Raw genomic sequence first — 24,379 nt, forward strand, 5'->3', positions numbered from 1 at the left:
ACATCTGAATTTTAGGTCTATAAGCATCTCTTTTAGCTATCTGAAGAAATCTAGCTGTATTCAACGCTAAAGGCTTGTGCCACAATTCTTAAAATAACTGGGAAGAACTTGCAACAACCACACACTGCCAGGTGCTCTATTCCAGCAACAAGACAGTCATTTAAGTTCCTGGGGTTTTTTTACATTTATTTAAATACAGTATTTTGCCACAAGTTACTTTAATGAACTCGTAGAAGAGACAAAGAAAATCCTTTTACACAGCTCTCAGCCTGGTTCTTTCAGCACTGCTCTGAATTAAAATCAGTGCGTATTGTTATATTCAGGCAGGACTCTCTATTCCAAGGATGCAATGCCCTCTGTACATTATGTGGGAAGATAACATGGCTTCAGAGGAGCTGCATCCTATATTTATTACTGACAATCTACATGGGGCACTGCAGGGAGTTGTTCTAAGATCAGTCTGCAAGGATCAATTGCCTAGAAAGGCTAAATACAAAAAGCAGAGGGTGATCTCAAAGTGACATGAAGAAAGACTGCTTGAGTAGGAACCTAATATAAAACATGTCCCACTAAAAGCAGAAAGAATAGATACAGTTGCCAGATAGGCAGGTTTGTGGCTAAATGGCAAATCATCCATTCCAATGGCTCACATATTTCACAATGAAAACTTCTGTTTTTAAAACTAATTATGAAAAAACAAATCAATCTTTGGTTGCTTCTGAATTCAGTCTACAGATAGCTAAAAGATCTGCTGGTGGTATTTTCAGCTATGGTCAGCAGGAGCCTAATCACAATATTATTACTTAAGGCTAGTATTTGTAAGGGGTCTGAACTGGAGATCCTATAAAGCACGATGAGATTTTTCTCAAGCCTTTGTCCCACACGGCTCTAAGAAAAGATGCCTAGTGAAACTAAAGGGCTGACACTCCTCAGCAGCACTTTAAGGAAAAAAAAATAAAAAAAAAAAAAGGGGGGGGGAAGCACACCTACAAAACACACATGTACAAAAACGTTTCACTTCCATGCCTGCAGAGCCAACAAGATAGCAGGAGGAAGGCAGCACCTTGCCATGTATCACAACCTGCCACAGGGCACAGACCTGGTCCTCTGCTGCCTTTCCCTTGAGAAATGGTGGCTACAGGCGGCTGATGGCGAAGCAAAACAATACTCATACTCACGAGAAAACAGCAATGGTTCTACACTCTGCTTATGTTTAATACTCGCCAATAAATGTACAAATCTGTATAGAGCTATGTTTATTGTACATAGTTACACAAAGCTCAGCTGAATCCCGTATAAAAGCTTCCAGTGTTAGCAGCTCTACTGCAGTGCTTCCCTACCATACACGTTTCCCACGGCTGGTGCAGGTGCCCGGATGGCAGATTTAAGCCTGCTGATAAAAGGCACATTTCTTCTTTATTTTGCATTATTTCCTTCGATGTTTCCATAACCCACAGCTATCCTACTTACTTTTTGTTAACCGACAGGTTTGCTACTGGTTGTACCTCTTCACTACCCTATACGTTTAGTACCCAGGGAGGTATCATCTGGTCAGCAGTGCCATAACCCAGTCCTATCCAAGCTCTTTTGTGGCTTTACCCTAAGTGAGCACCAGCCTGCAGAGCAGACCAGACCCTCCTGCACTGCCAAGCCCAGTGCTGAGCCCCACACACCACTCGAGTCCCACCAAGACAAGCCAGGACTCAGACACCCCACACGGCCGTCCCCTCTCCAAAACCTGCAAGGTCAACAGCTGAGGTGTCCCATTGTCAGCCCAGAAAGGAGCCCCAGCCTTCACACTATGCTACCATCTCAACGCTACCTGGGGCCTGACACACATTAGGAAGCAGAGAAGCGTTTCAAGGGCTGCAGTGGGGCTGGTAAGCCCTTCACAGACACCGCACTGGGGAGGATCAGCTTAACCCACAGGGCCTCCCTGACACATGCTTTGTCCCTCCTCCATGCTGCAGACATCCACCTCTCCCCTCCACATTGAACAGCTCACCCATACGCATCAGCCTGTCTTTCTGCAAACCAATCCAGCTTTTATCTAGCTCCCTTCTCCCGATGCTGTTTGCAAGGTCCTGTTACCTCCAGTTCTGCCCCGATCTCTGGACATCTGCATTCCTCCTCCTCCTCGCTCCCTTTCCTCTCATGGGTGTGCACCACATAGCTCCTCTGCACCCTTTTTTCCACTTGAGGAACCTGTACCCAACTGCTGACCTTGGTAACTCCCAAGGAATGCAATCCTTGCAACCTCTTAGGTTTCCCTGTGCTGAGTAATGCCCCGAGTATCTACAAGGACTCTCCAAGCATCTGCCTACTAAAAGGGTCACTTCTTTCACGCTAGATGGGCATGGCTTCACTGCCACGGGAAAGGCAACTTCTCTCCCTGACCTGTGCCACACCGCTCACTGGCACATCCCATAACCCTACTCCCATCCTTAACTTTTTTGTAGAGGTGAAAATGTAAAAGGTGAACGTATGCAGGATGAACACGGCACTGCTGCCTGATGGTGACAGCCATACAACCTCCCATTTCAAAAAATTCCTCCTTCTTGTTCAGCTGCCCCAGATTCTTTCAGGCCTCCATCCTTCAGCCTTGCACCTGCACCCTGGGGCATTCCTCACTCACCTCTACGTACCAGCTTCGACCCACTCCAGACAAAGAAACTGTCTGGTCTCTGCAAATAAAAAGCTGCACGTAGCCAGAAGTCTCTTGCCTACCTCAAAGGTCAGTTCACTGAACACTAAAGCAGTATAACCCATCAGTTTTCCATCCTCTGTTTCTGGGGATAAAAAAAATTAATCCTAATTAATCTTTTTTAAATGGTTTTAATCCCTGAACTAGGATCTTCAGAAAAGTTACAAACACGTGCTACTCCAGTTCTCAAGGATTTAGTTTGGAAAGCTCGAGTTCCCCTAGCCTGCAACCCAGGTGAAGAGCTTGTCTAAACTTGTAAGCTACACTTGCTTAAAATTAAAGCTGCACAAAATTTAATTAAGTTAAAGCCGTCTATTTCAGTCTGCGCCTACAAAGCTGAGTTTGAACACAACTGCATTCACTCCTAGGTGGCAGCTTAACAGTGTCAAACGAGCATCTTACATGAGCCTGCACTGCAGGACTGGTTGCTCCAACCCAAGATTATGTTTACCAGCTCTCAGGCTGAGGCATCCATCAGGCCTGTACAGCTTCACAGCAGCCAGAACAGACACCACCACTGCCAGCATTGCATAAACTACAACCACAGGGCAGACAAGCATCATTCACTCACTCACCTTCCCTCCACCCACTGCCTCCCTCACTGCTAGGCCACCTCTGCGGCCGTGATGAATGAACAAGGAAGTCTATCAGATCATTTCTCTCCTCTAAAACCTAATTTATGAATGGAAATTATGAACAGTAGGCATCTGACCAGTACTTAATACCCTACAACTTTAGGGCTCAGTACTCCGTCTCCTCTGAACAGAGGACGATGTATGCGGCCAGTTCATTGCAGGCAAACTGTGCTACACCTGGCTCTGCCACCCCATCCTTCTGCAGGCAGCTGGGGGGGTGGGACCCAAAAAAATGAGAACTTACCCACTGTCTACTCAAGTAACATACCTGCTTTGCAGGCACAGCATTGTCCATAAGCACTTTCATATCTATTTTAGAAGTTTTCATATTGTCATGGTTTTCTTTTAAAAACATAGCAGAGGGCATGCGACCTGTCCTAGTACAAAGTACTGAAGCCACAGCCACGCAGTCACCGAGTTTAGCACGCTATTAAGACAATTTGTAGAACACCTGCATGGATTCATTATTCATAACATGTCCATTTCAAACATCCTAGGGAACTGCAAAGTTACAACACAACTTACTTAGTAAAATGGTCAGAAACAGAAAAGGCTGCCCTTCATTATATCTAGAACAGATTTCAGAAAAGCTGCATTAAACTTCTGACTTGCCAAAAATCGTAGCACCAGAGAATTATATTTAAAAGAATTATATATTAAGAAAGCTACTAAAGCAATACTCACTGACATAACTGCACTGTTGAAATTCACCTGTAGGCTGCAGCACATAACTGCCTAACATCTTTCAGCATCTTAACAATTTACTGAACTATGCTTGTATAAAAGTCTCACACTAATGTTACTACCCCCAATTACTTGCCTGATGGGTCCTTCCAGAAGGAGATTGTGTCTAAGAGCACTACAGAATTGACCGGTCTAGATGTTCATTCCTGTGAACCACATCATGCATAAACATGCCAGTGGGAGAACGGATGTCTGCATTAAGGGAATGAAAATGTCTTTTCCTGATCATTAACACAGTTTGATTTCAATTTTCAAGGTGAACTATATGCTGCTTTGCCACTCCCTTACTGAGCAGCTAAACTAATCAAGCCAACTCTGCAGCTCACCTTTCTGAGTTTGACAAATTTAGTTAAGAACCATGTCTTCCAGAAGAATACAATGTACTCAAGCTATCTCCTGATCCTACATTGGGCCTAATTTGCCACAAAGCTACTGGTATTTAATGTATTCAGTGGTAACTAAGAACTTTACTGAAGAGACAAGAATCACTGTGAAGTGACAAATAACAATTATTAGGTCCTGCACTGCAAACACCCATTATAAATCTTTTCACCCTGAACATCTGGAGCTATTGGTTGACAACATCCCAGTACATACATATGTGTCTAAGTGTTCACAGAGAGAGGGCTTCCACCCACTGAAACACTGTACACACAATCTAAATTTTGTTTTTCAATTAAGCTACAATTTTCACCAACTTGAATGTACAAACCGTGATGGTACATGAACCTCATGTTCTTAATACCTCCAAGAGAAGTAAGCTTCTAGCAAGAAAAAGATGCAGTCCATGGGGATATGTGCAATGAAATCTAAATGGGGACTGCTTAAACTTACTGGTACTAAACAAAACAAAAATATTACCTTGTTTTTCATTTTTATTCTCAGCCTGAGAGATCAAGAGTATTACCACCTTTTTAGCCATTATTAACCAGGAAAACTGACTATTCATCGTGTACATTCAGGCATATATATACACAGGGTAATCAGACACCTAGCTTCTACTCAGAAGTAATCAATAAGAGATCGTCGTCTGAGTATCTTCACGGATCAGAGACTTAATTATACAGGTAACCAAATCTTCAGGGACAGCATTTTAGCACTTTTTGCATGACAGAATTTACAACATTAATTTTCAACTGAAATTTCACTGTAAACTGCATTTAGATAAACTTTTGTCCGATGTAATTAAACACACACAAAGCAGCATTTTGAAATTGCTGTAAAAAGAAAATGTCTTAGGTGCTTATGTCTCCAGCACATTTGTTGATTACTTCAGATTTTTTTTTTATTTGACTCAGTAAGCTATCTCTAATTGTTAAATACAACTGATGGTTTCTGTTCAAAATATCCCTTTCCGTATTTTTAAAACTAGATCTGTCAATCTCACTTCATTCACTTGTTGAATGGAAGAGGCAAATACACTTTTCTCTCAGCTGCCAATTCATTTCTCAATTTTTTACGAGTTAATCATTGAACTATGCTACTGAAATCAAGCATAATAAGGGTAATTCTGCAGAGCAGGCTCCTGGAGCCAAAAGCTGGCTTTAGCTTTTCAGCAAACTGTGGCTCCAGGTGTGCAGCTTGAGATTACTGCCAGTGAGTAATTTGACTGTCTTTTAAATATCAACTAATTTATTTAGTTTACATGACCACTAATAGCAACTGTAGGCCCTAACACAGCTCATCATTTATAATCCTAACAAGCTTAATTAAAAAAAAAAAATAAAAATCAAACCGTAAAGAAAATAGGCAAACTTTTAATGTACCCTTAATGAAAGAAACAGCATACTTTGGTGCTTGGATAAAAGGTTCCTGCGGCACACTCTCTGACTCCTGTAAGATTATTTCAAAATGATTTTTGGCCTTTGCTTCAGACAGTCCCATCACAGCAGAAAGAGCTGCAGCTTTCATGCAAGGGCTGAGCACCCGCCAGCCGGCCTCGCAAGTGCCTCACCCGCAGCTACCAACTTTCCTATAATCAGCACAAGGATCACGGAGCAATCATTTAGCTTTTGTTGAGAAACACCACGAGAAGCACAAGGCATCTGAATACAGTGTGGGAGATGGCAGTGGTAGGCGGACGATGCTGTGTAGGTACCAACAAGCACAGCTCCCTTCGGCAGGGCACCTGTCCTGCAAGGGTGCTCCCTCCAGGGACAGGCATCGTCTTCCAGAGGAATTACTGCCTGCGCACCGCCAGCACAGACAACAAACCAGTCCTGCCAGAGGATGTCCAGCCCTGAAATAGAAGCCTTGAGTCCCAATTTCAGATTGCCTCCGGACACAGCACTCACACAGCACCCAGAACCACCTTGCCCAGTTGTTCCCCCATCTTAATAAGCATCCAAGCCTCTCGAGTACTTTTCTCCACTGAATTAGCAGTGAAACTAGCATGTGGTTCTGGAGGAAGGAGTAGTCACTATTTTTCAAAGCAGATTAAAAAAGGACTTAAAAATTCCCCACAAAAAATATTAAATAAACATTAAAACTTTTCAATTTACAGGCCTTCAAACAGTTACTGCTTGTGATACTGAGCAACCGCCTTTTAAGTCTGTATTTTAGTATGGCAACAGTTCTGAACAGGAAGGGAGAAATCACACAGGAGTATTTCACTGAAGTCACAAAGACTACTCCAAGTATCTTCAGGTGATTTCTAAACAAAGGCAAGAAGGCGGGGAGGAAAATGCAGCAGAACAAATTGCCCATCCTACTATCCAGCACACCTTGCTCACGAGCTAATTCTTGTTTGTCTGAGGGACTTGAGGCAGCCACTTCCAGGCAACCTTGTAGCAAGAAAAAGTTCCAACGGCCTGTATTGCTGACAGCTTTAAAAATAATTTATTTCACTGCTTTATAGGCAACCAAAGTAATGAACTGTCCAGTGCAATCTAACTTCTTCACTGGCAGGAGTCCCAACAATCTTATAATGGCACTTAGGAATCTTTGACTAAGAAATACGGATCGCCTCCCTGCCTGTGAGACCATCCATCAAAAAGGACAGCCATGTATCATGGACCTTGACATTTAACCACAAATTTCCTCTCAGGGGGAGATATGAATGTGCCTCATTTAATAAATGAGCTCTTCCCAGGAACAAGATTTTCTTCCCAAACTTGAAGTACCTGACAATCAGTAAGCGATACCATCTCCAGGGAAAAGCCGAGCAGGACCTGCCGCTCCAGAGGAGCGCAGGTATGCCCCAAGAAACCCACGTCCATAGACACACCTGCAGACACATCCGCTACCTGCGCAACCACCACACGCCGCGTGTTCATAGGTTATCGTTAGAAAAAGGTAACGGCTCAAGTAGCCTGAGCGGTAGATAAAGACTCGACCACTCACTGGCAGCAGTACTGATCAGGTCCAAAGAGAGCCTGGCGGGTCTGCCACCCACGGGAGGCCCCTCCGCCGGGACCCACGGGAGGCCCCTCCGCCGGGACCCACGGAGACCATCCCCATCCCCAGTCCCACCTGCAGCAACACCCGGCCTCCCCACCCTTTGACTGGTACCATGTCACTGCAGCAACCACAAGCAATTAAGAACAAGCAACAGGGAAAATATTCGGCAAGTTCCGAATGTTTTTTTCCACTGTCTTAATGATTAAACGTTCAACAACAGAAAACACTTGGCAGCTTACTGAAAGCCTGTTGATGGCACAGCAGCCGATAACAAGCACCCTACTTGATGACAGATAATCCTTTTTCCATTAAATCAAGAAAGCATTAATATTGACATAGTGGCTAACTCCATCTAGAACCAAGCAAACCAAACCCTCAAAATTCCCAAAGATCTGAGGGAACACAACAAAACACCCCAGCACTTTCATAGGTTTTAGATGTATTTAGGGATTCTTCTCACTGGCTTGAAAGTACCAATTTCTGCTGGCCTTCCAGTTGGGCTCCTTCTGGGTGACAGAGCACAGCATTTTCATCTATTCAATTTACCTTTTGAATAACCTGCTAATAACTTTTCAAACATACAGTCCAGCATTCTACCTGGACTGCTCCAGAGGCAAGCTAGAAAGCTACCTCCACTCCTCATCTCCACAGTTTAAAAATAAGGAGTTCCTTATTTATACACGAGGCTTTGTAATATTAGATATTAGAAAGGCTTGAACCAAAAATCCAAATTTGGATCCTGATCTGAATTTTGCAGCTCTGGCCCTTCTCCAAATACTTCTGTTTGGCAAGCAGCAGAGTGGAGTAACAAGAGAAGGCAACATACACAAGTTAAGGGATCTGTATAAAAACATTAAGCTCAACCCCTGCTCTCAAAACTACACACACACACACATACACACACACACACAAAACCTAACAAAACCACCCCAAGCCCCAATTATATAAAAGATTAATCAGTGCTTCTGTATAAATCTGATCACCCAAACCTGAGCAGTACTGTCATTCCACCCAGTTACAGTATTTTTTCTGATTTATACGGCACCTGGAAAATTTTAGGGCATGTTTCTAAGTGTTCCTTTCAGACAGAGATTTGGATTCCTACTCACCAATGGCATAGACACATGCAAGTCAAACAGAACTGCCCCAGACAGCAACCCACCCAGCTACAGAGGCCTGCGATGACAATTCTGCAATTCTGTGCTTATTAAGAACTCATTAGAAATGCTGCTCTGAATCACAATGTCACACCATCCAACTTGCTTCAACGAAGGGAACTCCTGCGGTGGAAAGTAAAATGTTTATGAAACAAGGAATTGCATATGTTCAATGCTGTGAAGTCAACAATTTAATGCACTTCTATGCATTTTAAATGAACAGCAGTAAAACTTAGCCAAATATTTTATTACTTGAATATTGTTTTTTTCCCCCATATACTTTATTAGATCCTATTGTTTCAAGGAACAAAGACAAACAAAACCCACAAGCAAGAGTGAAAAATCCACTCTTCCTAAAAGCAGATTTACAAAGATCTTTTTTCTGCAAAGCTGTTCCATCCAACTCAGAGCCAGGATATTCAATAAAACCTCAACTCCATTCTCAAAAGGTTACATAAAGGTCAGCATTCATTTTATTCAGGTTTATTTTCTAACCTTGTAAAAATGCCTGCAGACCAAATTGGCTTCCACACCTGCTGACCTAGAAACTCCACCACTGTGGTGGCCGTGCTCCGTTTTGGAAAGTTGCTTCTCCTCCCACACCAATCTGGCACTGACTGCTACGTGACACTGACCTACCCGCTCCTGGCCGTCAGCGGCCTGGAGGAAGGCTTTCCCAATAGCAAGGGGATGCATTTCAGCAGAGAACAGTAAATTTTTTTAAGCCACTTTGGTGAGAAGGAATTCTTCCAGGAAGCTTCTCCCCAAAAAAGGAGGGTTTCCTGCATACATGAATGTGCCATAATAGATAAAGGATGTACCTAGACCTCGTTCAAGGGAATGTAAGATCTCCAAAACAACCCACAGAGGGGATGGAGCAGCCATCCTCCAGGAAAAGAAGTCAAGTTGAAAAAGTGACAAATGGTGTAGGGATTTATTTCGCCCAATTCAAGAGATCTGCACCACAGAAGGTTACACCCTGGCACACAGTTTAAAAATTTGTTTACAGTCAAAGAGAAATAGGCACATAAAGCGATCAGATGGATTGTTTTATGGAAACGTCTTCCCTAGGAGATGGCCCTCACCTCAGAAGTGCATTTTTCTCCACAGTGGCTTCGAGGGAGCTACCTTGACCAACTCATACAGAAACAGACAGGGTCAAACAAAACAAATTCCACTTTCTGTTCCTATCCATTTGGGGAACCAGAGTGTGAAGGAGAATGACATGCCGCTAAGTGCTTTGCCCAAGGAAGACTGACGTTCCCTGAAATCATCAAGAACTACTCTAAAATATGGTTTGCAGCTCAATTTTTTTCCTATATATTTGACTGCTTATACACCATATTGGGAAATACAGTCAGGACAGGCCAGTCTCACCATCACCTCTGAACAACGCACCTGTGAACAACAGAACCATAGTAGAGTCACTGAAAATTGGGTTAGTGACAAGAAATTTTTGCAGTTTTACACAGCCTCTCTTAGCTGAGGGGCTCAAAGTACTTTTTCAAAGGAGGTAAATACACTTCTGATGTTACACAGACTTAGTGAAATGAGTGCAGCCTGTACACCTGTCAATGATAATTACTAGCTCTTGCTCACAATAATTAGTAATCTTTTACTGAAGAATTTTTAAGTTTTGTTTCCCACCTCCAACAATGAATTAACCAGGACAGAGGAGGGAGTGGTGGCTTGTGCATTTTGGGCTGGGGGCACAGAATAACCACAAAGAGTCTGTAATCAGTTACAGGAAATCTTAAGTTCTCCACTCAGTCTTGACAGACCTTTTAACAAAATACAGAGGGTTGTGGGTTTTTTCCCCTCTTATTCCTTGTCTCCCTCTCCCAAGCTACAGAAAGAGAAAACATAGATGGATTGGCCTACAGATTAATCCAACCTGACTCAAGAAATCCGTGTTTTAAAGAATACATAAAGCGTGTTACAGGAATTTCAACTGCAGAAGAAAACTACCAAAAAGGTGTTCGCACCTGCATTTGCAAAGAGCCTGACAGAGACATACCTTGAGCTTCCCTCTTCATTGCCAGGTATTTTATTAAAAATATCAAGACAACCAATCATTTTTTTTGCTGACCTAACCATACAAATAAGTAGCAATTCCTATTATGAAAAATCTCAACGACATTTCCCCAAATTGCAGAATGTTTGCTCTGCCAACAGCTAAGTGACAATCCACACTTGCTGACAATGCCTAATGAGGAGTGATGGATGCAATTGCAGGAGGGAGCAGGAATGATGTAAGTCGTAAGAAAGAACAGAGCCTTCCAAAGATTAGAAGATATTGGTGTTACGATCAGCTAATCTGGTCTTCTAGCAAGATACCAAGAGCCCAAAACTAACAAGGGCACAATTCACATCCTACTGCCCCTTCAACATGAAACAAACTGGGCCTTAGGACATATAATTTTGGCACTGCCTGGCCTAGCTCATGTGGTTTTCCAATACAACTTCTAGCTATAACAGTGATTTGAGGACAAAAATTACAGATGTGAAACCCACACCCACGTCCAACTGAAATGGCTACAAAAGCAATGCTTTGTGTTTGCCACTCCACACCGCCTGGTCCTCAGCTTGGTTTACACACAAGATATCAGGGAGGGGGAGGAGAGAAATTAATCTCTCAAGCAGAATTATTATATTCAAATCCCAACAGATGCCATTAGGACAAAAAGACCTGAGATGCAGACAAGGTGAAAGAAGCTGGGGCCAACCCATGCACAGATGCAAGCACCAAATTACTATTTACAACAGTAAACAAGTACTCATTGAAGAATCATCACCAGTTATTCGCAACAGTGAACAAGAAAACAAACCAGTCCGTTCCTTCAATGTTTGCTGCTACGGACTGGATTTTAGATTAATACAGTGAGCAGAGAGGGATTAAATTGCCTAAAATGGTTGGTCTTTTTCTTTCACGCCAGCAAGAGCAGACTCTCAGCCAACACCTTCCTGCCTTGGCCATCTATCTCCACATCTCAATCCTTGTGCCACACTGCTTTCACATCAGTACATCGCGGGCTGTCTTCAGCTATAGGATATTCTTTGGCAACTTAATGTAATATTGAGTAGACTCTGTCTTCACCATCATATGTTTGGGTACAGAAACATCATATACAAATAACACACATTTGGTAATACAGGACCCTCACCCGAAGAAAATAATTGAAACCCCATTAGTCTACATGCTCAGACAGCTGACTAAGGAGGTTTTCCCGCCTCAGGCTCTAACGTCTGGACAAAAAGCTATTAATAAATATGAAAGCTTTAATGAATCTAAAGGGAAATAAAAACAGGCAGATTAAGGCCCAGTGTCCAGCGAAGACCAGGGCAATTCACAAACCCGCCCAACCTGACACTAATCAGCCAGGCTGGGCTCCCAAAGACGTGTTCTCCCCGTCTAGACTTCTAATCCGTCAATGGGAAAAGACATCTAGTATTATTTCTGCCCATTTCATCGACACCGTAAGAACACACCCAACTACCTCAGCAACTCACATACGCAACACAAAACAAAAACGGACACCACTTTGCTGGATGTGTTCAAGTGGGGCAGACAGGAAAAAAATGCGGTTAGACAGTGATGAACTTTAATTATTGTAACCAAACAGCCGTTAAATACCTGTATGTGATGTTCTAATGCAAATAAATACTTCCTGGTTTGTCTTTAAGCACAGTTAAGTAACTCTTTTATCTTGCCCTCCTCGGTCCAAACTAGAGGTCACTTTATATGCAAAAAAACACCACCACCACAAAAAACCAAACTGGACTCCTAATAAGCACATTTTTAAGTCTTCAGTACATACACTGACTGTGCCTGCAATTTTAACCAGCAGGACTTAACCTATTGTTTCATTTTAAGGGACTCCACATGTTCACAATTACTTGAGCTACTTTTGTCAAACTACATTTTAATTTAATAAACAGAATAAATTAAGTATGAGTTGAGATAATGAATAACTCATTGTCCCGCTCGAGGCCTACATCACACACTATATTTATATTTGTCTGTACAGTGGAAGGACAAGCACAGACTTGTTTGTGATCCTCAAGTCCAGTATTTCAGTAGCTGCTATATTTTGCTATACTACTATTTTCATTGACAACACAATTTGAAGAGTGAAACTTTTTTTTTTCTTTAAACAACAAACACAAACAACTAGAAACGTCCATCCACTATGCATAAACGTGTAGGAGAAAAGAGGCGGGGAGGAAAACAATACAGAAGAGTACTAATCTAGATGTGCTAAACCCTTTGGGAAGCAAAGGCGGAATTTAACACATCAACCTGCCAGCACACACAACTGGCACGGCAGAGGAAGAGGGGAGGAAGAGGAGGGAAGGCAGAAAAGAGGAAGCTCTCTTCTGCACATTACACCTAGTTCTGTTAACAACAGAGCACTGCCATTTTCACAAGCAGCCTTCCACAATCTCTCCCACTGTTTATCCATCACCAGCACACACAGCACGCACTGAACAGAATAGCAGATCCGGGACTGCAACTAGAGAAGAAGACTTTCCAGTGTTTACTCCGAGTGCAGTGTGCACGACTTCCCTGGCCACGCTCCTCAACCTTGCTGCTCAAAAACCACCACCGTATCTACATGAAGATGCAAATTAACATTAAACTCCAGCCTCAAATGAGGACTGCTTGATCGCAATACAGAAACACAGAATTTCTATAGTCCCAGACAAAAGATTTGAAAATATCAAAGAAAAGGTTTTCTTATAAGAAACAGCCTTATCTACAAATACTGCACTTCCACAGTATAACCCGCAGGAAATGGATACTGCCTGGAAGCAGCAGGGAAGTCCCAGCCCCGGGCAGGAAGCAGGTAGCCAGGAGGAACGTCTGTGAAAGTACCAGGAGACAGGGCTGCAAGGTGCTGGCAAAACCTCCACTGGTCACAGGCCCTTGGCACCAGGCGAGCCACTTACACTGGGCAAAACGCTGCATTCCGCTGTACCAAACCTGGGCTCAGGCTATTCATCAAGTTTACCTGAATTAAATAAGCAGCCTTCATTTAAAAGGCTAACGTATGCGCTCTTTTTCCTTGAAAAGAAAACCCGTAATAAAAGCAGAGGTTTTACTTAGTAGCCATTTTGTCTTCAACTTGGACATGATACCTAAACCTGAATGCAATGTAAACATGCTCTCTGAGGCTCTTTTCCAAACAGCACGTTCATGGAAAGAGAAGAAAATACAGAAAGGCCATCACTAAATACCACAATAAATTAGGAGGGTGTGAAGATTTTGTGATCTAAATAGACAGGAAATTCTCCATTTCGTATTCCTTCTCTAGGTCACATTGCAGAGAAAACCAAAACAAAAGGTAGCAAGTGTGGCTTAAGGACAATGAATTATTATTTACTGTTTAAATTAAAAAAACAACCAACAAGAAATGCAATTTCAGTATGCCATACAATAAAAGAATCTGAAGATAAAATTATATTTAGATTCTCTTTCTTTTCCAGCTACATGAATTCAAGCCATAAAACCTAACTATAGTATGAAGTAATAGGCAAGCTAGATCAGTATGTTTTTATTAGGATGAGCACATGTATATAGATGTATATACGGTGTGTACATATAAAGGAAAACATTATGTATGAGTAACCTGTATTTACAACTCCCAACTTTCACAATAGTTTATCAACTTCCTCAGCGAAAAGCAGCTTTTAAAAACATACACAAAATACAAACGTTGCAGGTGACAGCCTCTTGCAGATTTGGGGGGGGGGGAATTAATTGCAGGGCAAGCTAAACTCAATTGCTCTCTTTCCCCCAGATGAACACAAAATAAATATTCTTAGGTAAAATGTTGGTTTACTAAGAATTTTGTTTTAATTTTCAGAAAAAAAAAAAACCAAACAACAAACCAAACCAAAACAACTGGATTCCTGTGCAGGAACTGTGCAAACCATCATCACAACTTTCAGCCAAAACTGCATTTCAACTGCCAGACTGGAAACTCGGAAGAACAGAGGTTTACGGGGAGGCTGGAAAAATGCACCCTTACTGCAACGCTCTGCATTCCCTGCTGCATCAACATTCTGTGCTGGGCGTCTCGTGTGAACGTTAAAAAAAAAAAAAAAAAAAAAAAACAGACGTAAAAAGAGAGGGCCGTGTAAGATGCCGACTGATAGGAACGCCTTCAGCAGGTGAGATGGTACCCATCCGTCCGAGCGGAGCCGCTCCGTAATTGCCGTGACCGCTGAACACAAGCGGGCAGCACCATTAACCCACCCCCGGCGCACGGCAGGCTGCCTCGATCCTGGAAAATAACAAGCACCCGGGCACGGCAAACAGCCGCGAGCCTCCCGACCGCCTCACCGGCGCACCTGCCCACGGCCACGCGTGTTTTCCGCACGTCTGGGGACGCAGCCCCGCGGCGCGGGGGGCGCGCGCAGCTCCGCGCTTCCCCGCACAAAGGGGCCGCGCCCCCCCCGCTCTCCCCCCTCCCCCCCGCACCGCCTCCGCGGCCGCGCAGCGCCCCCACCCCACCCCACTCCCCCCCGCGCACCCCAGCGCCGGCCTGGGGCGCAGCCGACCCGGGCGGCGCGGCGCGGCGGAGCCCGGCCCTTACCAGATGGAGCTGCGGATCTTGTGCTGCAGCGCGCTGGCCTCGCCGCCCTGCAGCCCCGGCACCAGGGCCGGCAGGGCCCCGCCGGGCGCGGGGGTGCCGGCGAGCCGCCGCAGCGGCTGCCCCTCCGGCTGCTGCTGCTCCTCGGCCATGGGGGCGCGGCGGGCGGGGGACGCGGAGCGGCGCTGGCCGCACTAGGCCTCTGCCGCAGCCCTCGAGTGAGTTGCCTTCCCCTGTTGCCCGGGGGACATCACGGGCGGAAAGCCGAGCCGCGTCCCGCCGCTACGCCGCAGGATGGCGAGCCCGGCTCGCGGCACGGCGCATGGCGGCCCGGCCTCCGCCGCCGCCGCCCCCGCGCAGGGTCGCTCCGCGCTCCCCCGCCTCGCAGCACCTGGCCCGGCTCGCCGCCGCCGCCGCTCCTCGCCCCGCGGCCGCCGTGCCCGCCCGTGCGCCGAGTGCGCAGGCTCGGCGCTGCCCGAGCAGACGGGCCGCCCCGCACCGCCGCCGCCGCCGCCGCCGCTCGGGGAGGGGGCCGGGGGCGCGGCCGGCGGCGGCGAGCCGGAGCGGGGGGGCGGCCCCTCCGATCGCCCGGGGCCGGAGCCCGCGGGACCCCGCCGCGGGGCGGTGGGCTCGTCCCAGAGCGGTCCGGCTCTGCGGGGGCTGCCCCCCCCTCCTCCGCCTCCCCCCCCCCGCGCGCCGGCGGCGAAAATAACACGTGTGTGTGTACGTTTTTTGTAGATAGAGAGATATATATAATCCACGTAGATGTGCACGATTTATATAGGGTGCACCGAGCGCATGCTGCGCACTGGAGACACGTGAACCCCGCTCCTGCGGCGGCGGCATTACATCAGCTCGCTGCACCACAGCCGCCCGGCGCCTCTCGGGGTACACCCTGCATCTTCCCCTGCCTCCCCACGCGGGCAGCGCTCCCGAAATGCTCGCTTGTTTAAAAAAAAAATAAATAAAAAAAAAATTAAATTCCTCACATGTCCCCGAGGAAGCCAGCCATCGACACGGGGCCGGTGGTAGGCCAGGCCCTCCCTCACCCTCAGCCTTCTCGTGTGTCCCCTGGACGTTAAATGGGGCCATGGTGCCATTAGTGCCACGGGCCTTTACCCAGAGCTTTGACAGCTCAAGCTGCCCCTCTGTTGCCTCTCTCTTCCCAATCCCTCCAATTCTGGTAGTGTTCTGACAGGAATTCACCATTTTCCGCGCTCAGCACGCAGCGGGGGGGTGGACGCACAGGTACCCTGTCTGAAGGTGGTACGCAAGGATAAAGGAAGGACTTCCTAGCCTGCGCTGGTCACAGAAAACATGGGCCTAAAGACAACAAATAATGTAAATACACACATCGAGACATGGCATGGCTAAATTTAGGAGATGAATATTTGTAAATTACTATGCCACCAACCAAAGCGAGACTTTTCAAAAATAAATCTTTGCTTACGTTTCCCCTGCTATGGCAATGATGGTGACTTTCTTCTTATAAAACCCCTCATCAGAACCACAAAAACTAAGCTCTCTTGTTCCTGCCTCTTATTAAAAGCTCTTTTTTTTTTTTTTTAACTTTAATTGGAAATTTCTGAAGGGCATCCAAAAAAAAAGAGAAAAATTCAAGTAAAAATTGTGATCAGAAGTAAACAGAGAAGTAATCAATTTAAAATCCCTAACCGCGATAGTTTTTGCATAACCTGGCACAGGAAGCAAAGGTGAATGTCCTTGGTGATATTTTCTAGTTTTGTGGCAATTTCCACTTAATACCAATTGTATCAACACAGCCAGGGTTGCCTCTGTTGAGATCTTTGGTTGAATCCTGTGAAATCTGACTGGCCAGAGCTTAACCCACAGGGATCCCAGCCCTAAAAACGTTCCAGACAATGCATATCTATCAGTCCCAGATTGAAATCAATGGGCCGGCACAACAGAATAAAGTTCAACAGATGTGCATCATGTTTGCAGGATCATAGACTATTACAATAAATTGGAAAAATACACCATTTCAGTGTTGCTTGAGTCTAAACCAGCAGTTGGAAGACAAATTTATTATTCAGTTCCTCGTGAATTTAGTTCCCAGCCATGTCAAATTGTAATCACACTTACTTACAGATGTATGGGCATCATATGACCAAAAAAATAGTCACATCTCTTCTGCAAAAGCTGCCACGCCGGGCACAGGCTGGCACCCCAAGGCTGCCACCACCGCTCTGTAATCACACCGGGTGTTTTAGAGCAGAATGTGATTAAATTGGCACAGAGATTAAGTAAGTGGGCTAGACTCCCAGGTTACATTTTTGTGGTGGAAGCGGTCAGTGGGCCTCAAAAACTACGTCTGTATTCCCATATCTCACCATCGATTCATCTTTTTAAAAAAAAACAACACTTTTTTTCCTGTGCTTTTTTGGTGTGAAACCTTTGAACTGTTAGCCAGTTTCTATTACTGGGTTTGAGTAGTAGGCCCAAAGTAAGATCGCAGAGAGGCCCAAAATAGCATTGTGGTCCCATTTTGTGCAAAGAAGAGATTTCCTCCTCAGGCCTAGCAGTAAAGAAGAATTTAATGTTTTTTTCCCAGCATGATACCTGAAAGCAATGGGGCTGTGTTGCGTACAGGTGGAACAGAGGCCCATGCTCTGCTCTCCAAGAGCCTTTTTCATATTAAGAGTAATTCTCCCTCGGTGCTTTCCTCGCATTCCCTCAGCGGGACTGAGCGCAGGGTTTAGCGCAGGTTTGTTACATGCCTGTTTTAACACCGAGTGAGGAATTTTTCCCGTTATGCAGTACGCAGGCCCATAAATGGAGGCCATTTTAGCTGGCTCTTACACAACCAGCTGAACTTGCCTTGTGTTTCATATGGTCTCTGCACCTGTGCAAAATGGGTGAAAGAAAAATGGCGGCATCTTATACACAGTTTACATGATTATATACAACTAAAGCAAAGAACAAATAGATCCAGAATAATTGTGTAAACAAAGAGCTTGTGTTGATAGAATTAACTTGAAGACACTGAAGGGAATTATTTAATGGCTAAGAGGTGAACCTGAACTCGGATGGACTGACTGGAGACCTCCAGGGAATATCCACTGAGGACCACTGCAACCATCTGCTGGAGTTCCTGTACCTAATGGCTCTGAACACCTTTGTCTGATGCAGAGACTGAGCTCCTGGTCAGCACTGTATAAAAAACACAAAAAAAGTAATACGAAGGAGTTAATTTTAAGTCCCATTACTGTAAACAAAGGCATGTGTGAAAGTTTAAGCATGTCAGAAACCTGACCAGTATTTGCAGGACCAGGATCTTTCTTCTTCTTTCCCATTTTCCAAATGTCTTTTTATTGAAAAGCACAACAGCTGAGCTCAGAGCCAGTAGGCTGGGGGCTTCCTGTCCTCCTTTCCCTTTCTGCAGTGAGATCTTGCTCATCTAGAAACTGATGTTGCTGTATTATAGCTAAAATTCCTGTCTTTTCTAAGTCAAAAGCGCTGGAAGCCTGCTGTGCCGGACAGATACATTCATTAGAGGATCGTCTTCAAAAGAGAATGAAAGAGCTGTTTTGGGGAAAGAAAGAGCCAGCTGTCTGCACAAAGACAGTCTCCACGGTGTGGTCCTGTGACAGGTGGGAGCTAACTCCATTTTGCCAGGTTAATTCCAAAAGCTATGTTTATTTTTCCTCCTTTTCTAGAGCTTAGGATCTACTGCAAGCCCTCTCTGTGGGGAAAAGTTGTGCTTAAATACTGTCTAACCTGTTTTCCAGGATTTTCTGTACTGTACTTTAGTGTGGCTTTGTTTTGTTTTTTCTTCCCTGTTATGAATTGTCTCTGACAGTCAGGGAATATATAGCTTCTCATGCTTTCAAGGAGGAATGCCTTGCGTCCCTTTCTCCAACTCGCAGCCAGCACTGAGGGGAAGGCACTTTTCCCGCTCTCCTGTCAATAGGGAGGATCTGCCACCTCCTGTCTAGCACAGGGCCAGAGACCTGCACACTCAGAGACTCACCCGAGGTATGAGGCAAATAAATAATGAAATCTCACTATCTTTATCCTCAAGACAAACATAAAACATATTCTGTGAGGATAATTGACTTCAAAGGCTTGCTAAAAAAAAAGACACTTTCCAAAAGCTTTAAATGCTGGTTCAGTGAACTCCATTTTGATGCCTTTTTGCAACTCTCCTTCCCTAGGGATGTCTGTCTCCGTGTATCCTGAGCTATGCCAAAGACATCTCCCTGTGATTCTCATTGTTTTGTTATCTCCATTCATGTGTAGCACCTGTAAAATGAAAGGGCAATAACTAGTAATTCACCTAGCCAATTTTAATGAATACTTCAGCTTTTATAGTTTCAATTATTAAAAAAAAAATAGCCTAGGAAACCTTCAAACTCATGTCATACCAAGTGACAGGAGAAACCAGGCTGTGTTCAAATCTGGCAGTCAAAAGGTGGCTATTTTAATTGTGATGAAAGCCTGCTTGACAAGAAGTTTGCCAAGCTTTGCTGGGTCTTGCAGCATCTGTTTGGAGTGGGTGCAAGTGTTGTATGGTAGGCAATATTGCAACCTGGCAAATAATGGGAAACATTAAAAAAAAAATGCTAGGGAAGTCTGAGGTAGGCCCCATGATCATGAGTCCTTCTCCAGCAAAGAAAGAGTATTAGCTACCACTCTGACTAGTTATGGAAACCATTTTCTTGGTAACCACAGCTCCAGTTCTCTGCCATCCACTTAGTCATTTATATCTCTGAAAGGCAGTTTTAAGGTGCTAATGACATGGGTATGCAGCCCTTACTCTGTGCAGATGTGGACGATCATCAGGTGCAAGACAGCAATGGCCCAGGCTCACACAAGCCTGGCTGTATCTTGCCATTGGTCAGTCAGACAAGAAGTATGGCGTTTTGTTGGGTTACGACAGAGATCATTTGCATTCTGTAAGTCACGATTAAATTCCCAAGGTCCATCCAGGTTCTTTGATGATACAGATAGTTTGAAACTTTTCGTTTCTGTAGACTGCCTCCTGTATACAGTACAATAAATCTTTGTCTCAATGTAATGTCAAATGGGCTCAGCTGTTGAGCTTGAAAAAGTTATGAGTATGGTGTTCCTATATTCTGCATGCTTGTCTTCAAGCTGGAAGAAATCAATAAGGAAGAAAAAGGCGCCAACTACCACAGTCTAAGAAAACTACTTAGAAGGGGATAGTGGGTCATGAAAGTGGTGATTCAGATTATCCTGTACAAGGCTGATGAGCAGGAAGGAATGGCCGTTACTGAAAGAAATACCAAAGTTTGATACTGAATGAGGTTTTAAACAGAGACATCCTTCCATTTTCAGTGTTGTTTAATACTTGATGCTCCTGCAGGTAGAAGTTAGGGGAAAAATATTTTCAGTCAGACCCCTACACAGATGCCTGATCTTGTCAGTTGTCTCTTGTGCTGACCCAGAGGCTCAGTTTTAGGGAGATTCTGACAGAATCAAGGCCAAGGAGAGAGAAATACATGCAAGTTTCATGTAACAAAGCAATCAACACTTCAGTCTTTTCTTGATTTTTTTGCCTTTTGAAATCCACTAGTAAACTGGAAAGGCACAACCATACTAAACATTTCCTACCTGCAGAATGGCTTGAGTGCAAGGAGGGGGCCGCCTGCACAAAATCACGACCCAGATAAGCCTCACATGGTAATGCAATGGCTCCAAGTATCTGATAGCAGAGGATGGGAGAGCACTAAATCCCCAAATGCAGAGCCACATGGCACAGGAACCATGAATTTCAGCTACATTGGTCCAAGCTCTGGATCCTCAGAAAACCTATGGATGTCCTTAATCTTACTGCTGCCCGAAGGAATCCTGGAGGATTTCCAAGCCCTACGGCCTCCTGAGAAATTTGTTTGCATTTTCTCCTGTATGCAAATTGGCAAGGCAGTGATCCAGTGATACACAAGTGCTTGCAATTACAGCATTGCACTTTGATTCCCCATCTTGCAAGCAGGCATTGTCGTGAAAGATCAAACACCAGCCTGAGGTCACATTAAGGATTTTTGTTGTCAGAGAAGTTGCCCCCCAGAAATGGAGGGGAAAGGAAAATGCTACCTGCACCTTATGCCTGTATAGCGAACAGGTAAAGCCACACAACAGTACGATGCCATAGCCTCCCATTTTGTCTGTCTTCTTTCAGCTTTCTGTCCCTGACAAGACAGTAGTAAGGTGTCCTGTCAAAGATCAAAGCAATTGCATCTCATCACTACTGGTTTATGTCCATCTGGTTTTAACACTTCAGTTCTTCTTGGTCAAAACTCCATCCCTCCCCCTGCTCATCTTCTGGCCGGCAGCTCCACCACCTCTGAGCACCACGTCAGGACCCTCTTGTCCACGAAGGCTTTTGCCTCAAGGGCTGCTTCATGGACTCTTCGCAACCTTTCTGCCAGCAGCTACTGCACCGCCAGCATCATTGGTGGCTGCTGAAGGCAGCGCTGCCCATGCCTGGGAGCGGTGCTATCCGTGCCTCGTCAGGACGCAGCAGGAAACGTCTGGCCTCCACTCCGTCACCATCTGCTAGAACCAGGCCTCCTCTGGCGGGGGTCCAACACAAAGTAAATAGAGTTTCACAGCCAGATTTCAAACAACAAAATAACTGAGAAATATGGCTCACTGCTCCTGGTTTTCAAAATTCAAAACGTGGAAAGCCCTAAAAGCAAAAATCCTTTATGGATCCCAAGACCTTTTGGTTGCCAAATGGGTCCATTGCAGCTAACGCGAGGGAGAAAGTGCAGTGATGTAGCAATTTTAGTTGGCTACACTTAATTAGTTCAATTTACGCATTTGCTAATTTTTAAGATGATTTCGTTCTCAAGATCAGTGATGGAGAAAAATTAAAATGTCAAACTGGAGACTGCACCTTGCAACATTTGTATGGGAAATTGTACAGAGATAAAAGAATTCTGAATCTTGCTACTGTACAATATTTTTCATGGTATAGGAGAGAGAGAGAAGGACTCAATGAAGTGTGAATGATTTTTTAAAAGAACAGATTGCCATGTGTTTTAAAATAGGTCAAGTTTTTGGCCTAGTTTCCTTTAGAGTGTCCCTTAAAGCAATGGGGTTTGAATATCCATGATAGTGCCATTGCTTTTTTGTTTTTAGCCACATCTATGTGTGGCTCTAGTTGTAGGGCAGAAATACTCCAGCATAAAACTACAATGGCAAAGACCACGTGTCTCAAGCAGTATTTCTGAACAAGTTAAACTGAACAGTAAAATCTCAGCAGTTGCTGCATTTCATTCTTACGTGTAATGTTATTCTGAAAAGTGACTAAGAAAAAACAAACTATAAAAAAAGGTGATGGCCAGTGAAGCCAACACCTGCAGACCAAGTCCTGTCAAACTTGACTTATTAACTCCCCAAATGTCAGGAGGGTTAGCACCATTGTTTGCTTTCCATCTTTAAATTGATTAAATCAATTTATTAACTTGATTTAAGTAGAAAATAGAATTACAATAATGACACTTAGACTGAAGATAGACAAGGTGGTACTTATAAGAACAAACCAAGGCCACCTGTGTTGAATGGAGATAAAATACAACAGTCAGCTGTCAAAGCAAAAAGAAGCTGTATGTGTACATTTAGATTCTAAAAAAGAATGTTCAAGATATTTAAAGAGGGAGGAAATTCTGCAAGCAATATTAATTGATACAGAATAAATACCATCTGTCTTCTATGTATGGAGCAGTCTGGTACATATATTTATGGAAGCATCTTTGCTCTATGAACATAACTTAGGTATAATACACATGTATTTATGATGTTACACAGGCTTAATTATTCAACATAATACACATACCAGTAATTGTGGTTGGACTTAGTGCAGCTATGTGGAGTGAGGCAGGACATGAGGAGGATTTCCTCCATCCCAGAGCCCTGGAAAAAGGCTAGGTACAAATCGAGAGTGGTTGTGCTTGGGGAATACAAGGACGGGACTTGTCACTCTACCTACTCTCCCCTGAGGCAGAGGCGGGAGCTCAGGACATCCTTATTAAGATGCAGGTTCTTCTCCCCACTAAGCTGATCCATAAGGGATAGTGCCCTTCAGGCACAACCCATTTAAAATGTACCTTGTTGTGGTGAAACTCTCGATTGACCTAAAGCGCAGCTAGTAATAAACATTAGTTGGCTCACAGTGTTGTACAGCAATAAACATACTGAAGAGCTTGTCAGTGCATGCTCTGGGAAAGAAGTACGATCTGGAACAACAGGGTCTATGCATACACTTGGAATACAAATCTTTTGCAGGCTGTGGACTTCATTATGAAAACTGTTCATGATTCCAGTTAAGCCATGAGTGAAGGCAATGCAAAGGCTTGTCCGGTATTCATCCCACTATAATGTGGAAAGATAAATCAGTCTTTAATAATGGAGACAGTTTTAAGAATACCTTTGTTTTAATGACTAACATTATTTTGCACTGAGATTTGTAGTTGTAACCACCGTCATGGACTGGAACCTTCATTTTGTACCTGTTCCTACTCTTCATCCTTTGCTGAAGAACCAGCACGAGCTGTTACACACGTGGCTTTGTGTGTACAGTTTATGACATAAAAAGGCTCAAGAAGGGGAAAGAGGATCTTTCTTTTTGCAGAATATCACAAAGTGCAGGAGAAGTCATCTAGAGAGCTCCCAAGGATACTGATTTGTGAACAACTTTTTTCACACATTACTCCCACTACTTCTTGCAAGACAAGAATATTATGCATACAGATCCGGTTTGAGTTTTCACCCTGGCAGTTCCTCCCAATATTGCTCATATATTAAAATCACTTTCACTTCATAATCGATCATAAACTCTTCCAACGTTATCTTTGTCTGCTACTCTCTAAATAATTAACAAAGATGCCAGGCAGATTTGGACTGCATTTGATAAATAGCAGGAAAATGTTAGTATCTCTGCAATGATCCCACTTCCAATAGCTGGCAAAGACTTATCCTGCAAAGAATCCCACTGAAATGTCTTCCTCAGCATGAATATGTGGTTGCAGAATTACTCAATAAGGACTGGTGGACTACATCTCATTCATTTATAATCTGAATCAAGTTGGGAAAAAAAGTCATATTATCTATTTGTATTGAATAGGTTTATAAGCTTCACAGGGAGTTTTCCTCACCAGC

General features: G+C 44.2%; 1 protein-coding gene and 1 long non-coding RNA gene across 2 annotated transcripts in view; both read right to left on the bottom strand.

Annotated features, from left to right (window-relative positions):
- Positions 1–16,777, bottom strand: part of RFX7 (regulatory factor X7) — a 54,989-nt gene extending 38,212 nt beyond the window's left edge. The window contains exon 1 of the mRNA XM_075045339.1: positions 15,239–16,777. Within this exon, the coding sequence (XP_074901440.1) occupies positions 15,239–15,387 (149 nt within the window). The 5' untranslated portion in view covers positions 15,388–16,777. The remainder of the gene's footprint in view (positions 1–15,238) is intronic.
- Positions 16,778–17,061: 284 nt separating this feature from the next.
- Positions 17,062–24,379, bottom strand: part of LOC142039112 (uncharacterized) — a 38,413-nt gene continuing 31,095 nt past the window's right edge. Inside the window, exons 4-5 of the long non-coding RNA XR_012652814.1 lie at positions 18,273–18,406; positions 17,062–18,098 (exon numbers count right to left, since the gene is read on the bottom strand). This is a non-coding gene — a long non-coding RNA (uncharacterized LOC142039112). The remainder of the gene's footprint in view (positions 18,099–18,272; positions 18,407–24,379) is intronic.

Source organism: Buteo buteo, chromosome 13, assembly GCF_964188355.1.
Source record: "Buteo buteo chromosome 13, bButBut1.hap1.1, whole genome shotgun sequence".
In the NCBI taxonomy this organism is placed as follows: Eukaryota; Metazoa; Chordata; class Aves; order Accipitriformes; family Accipitridae; genus Buteo; species Buteo buteo.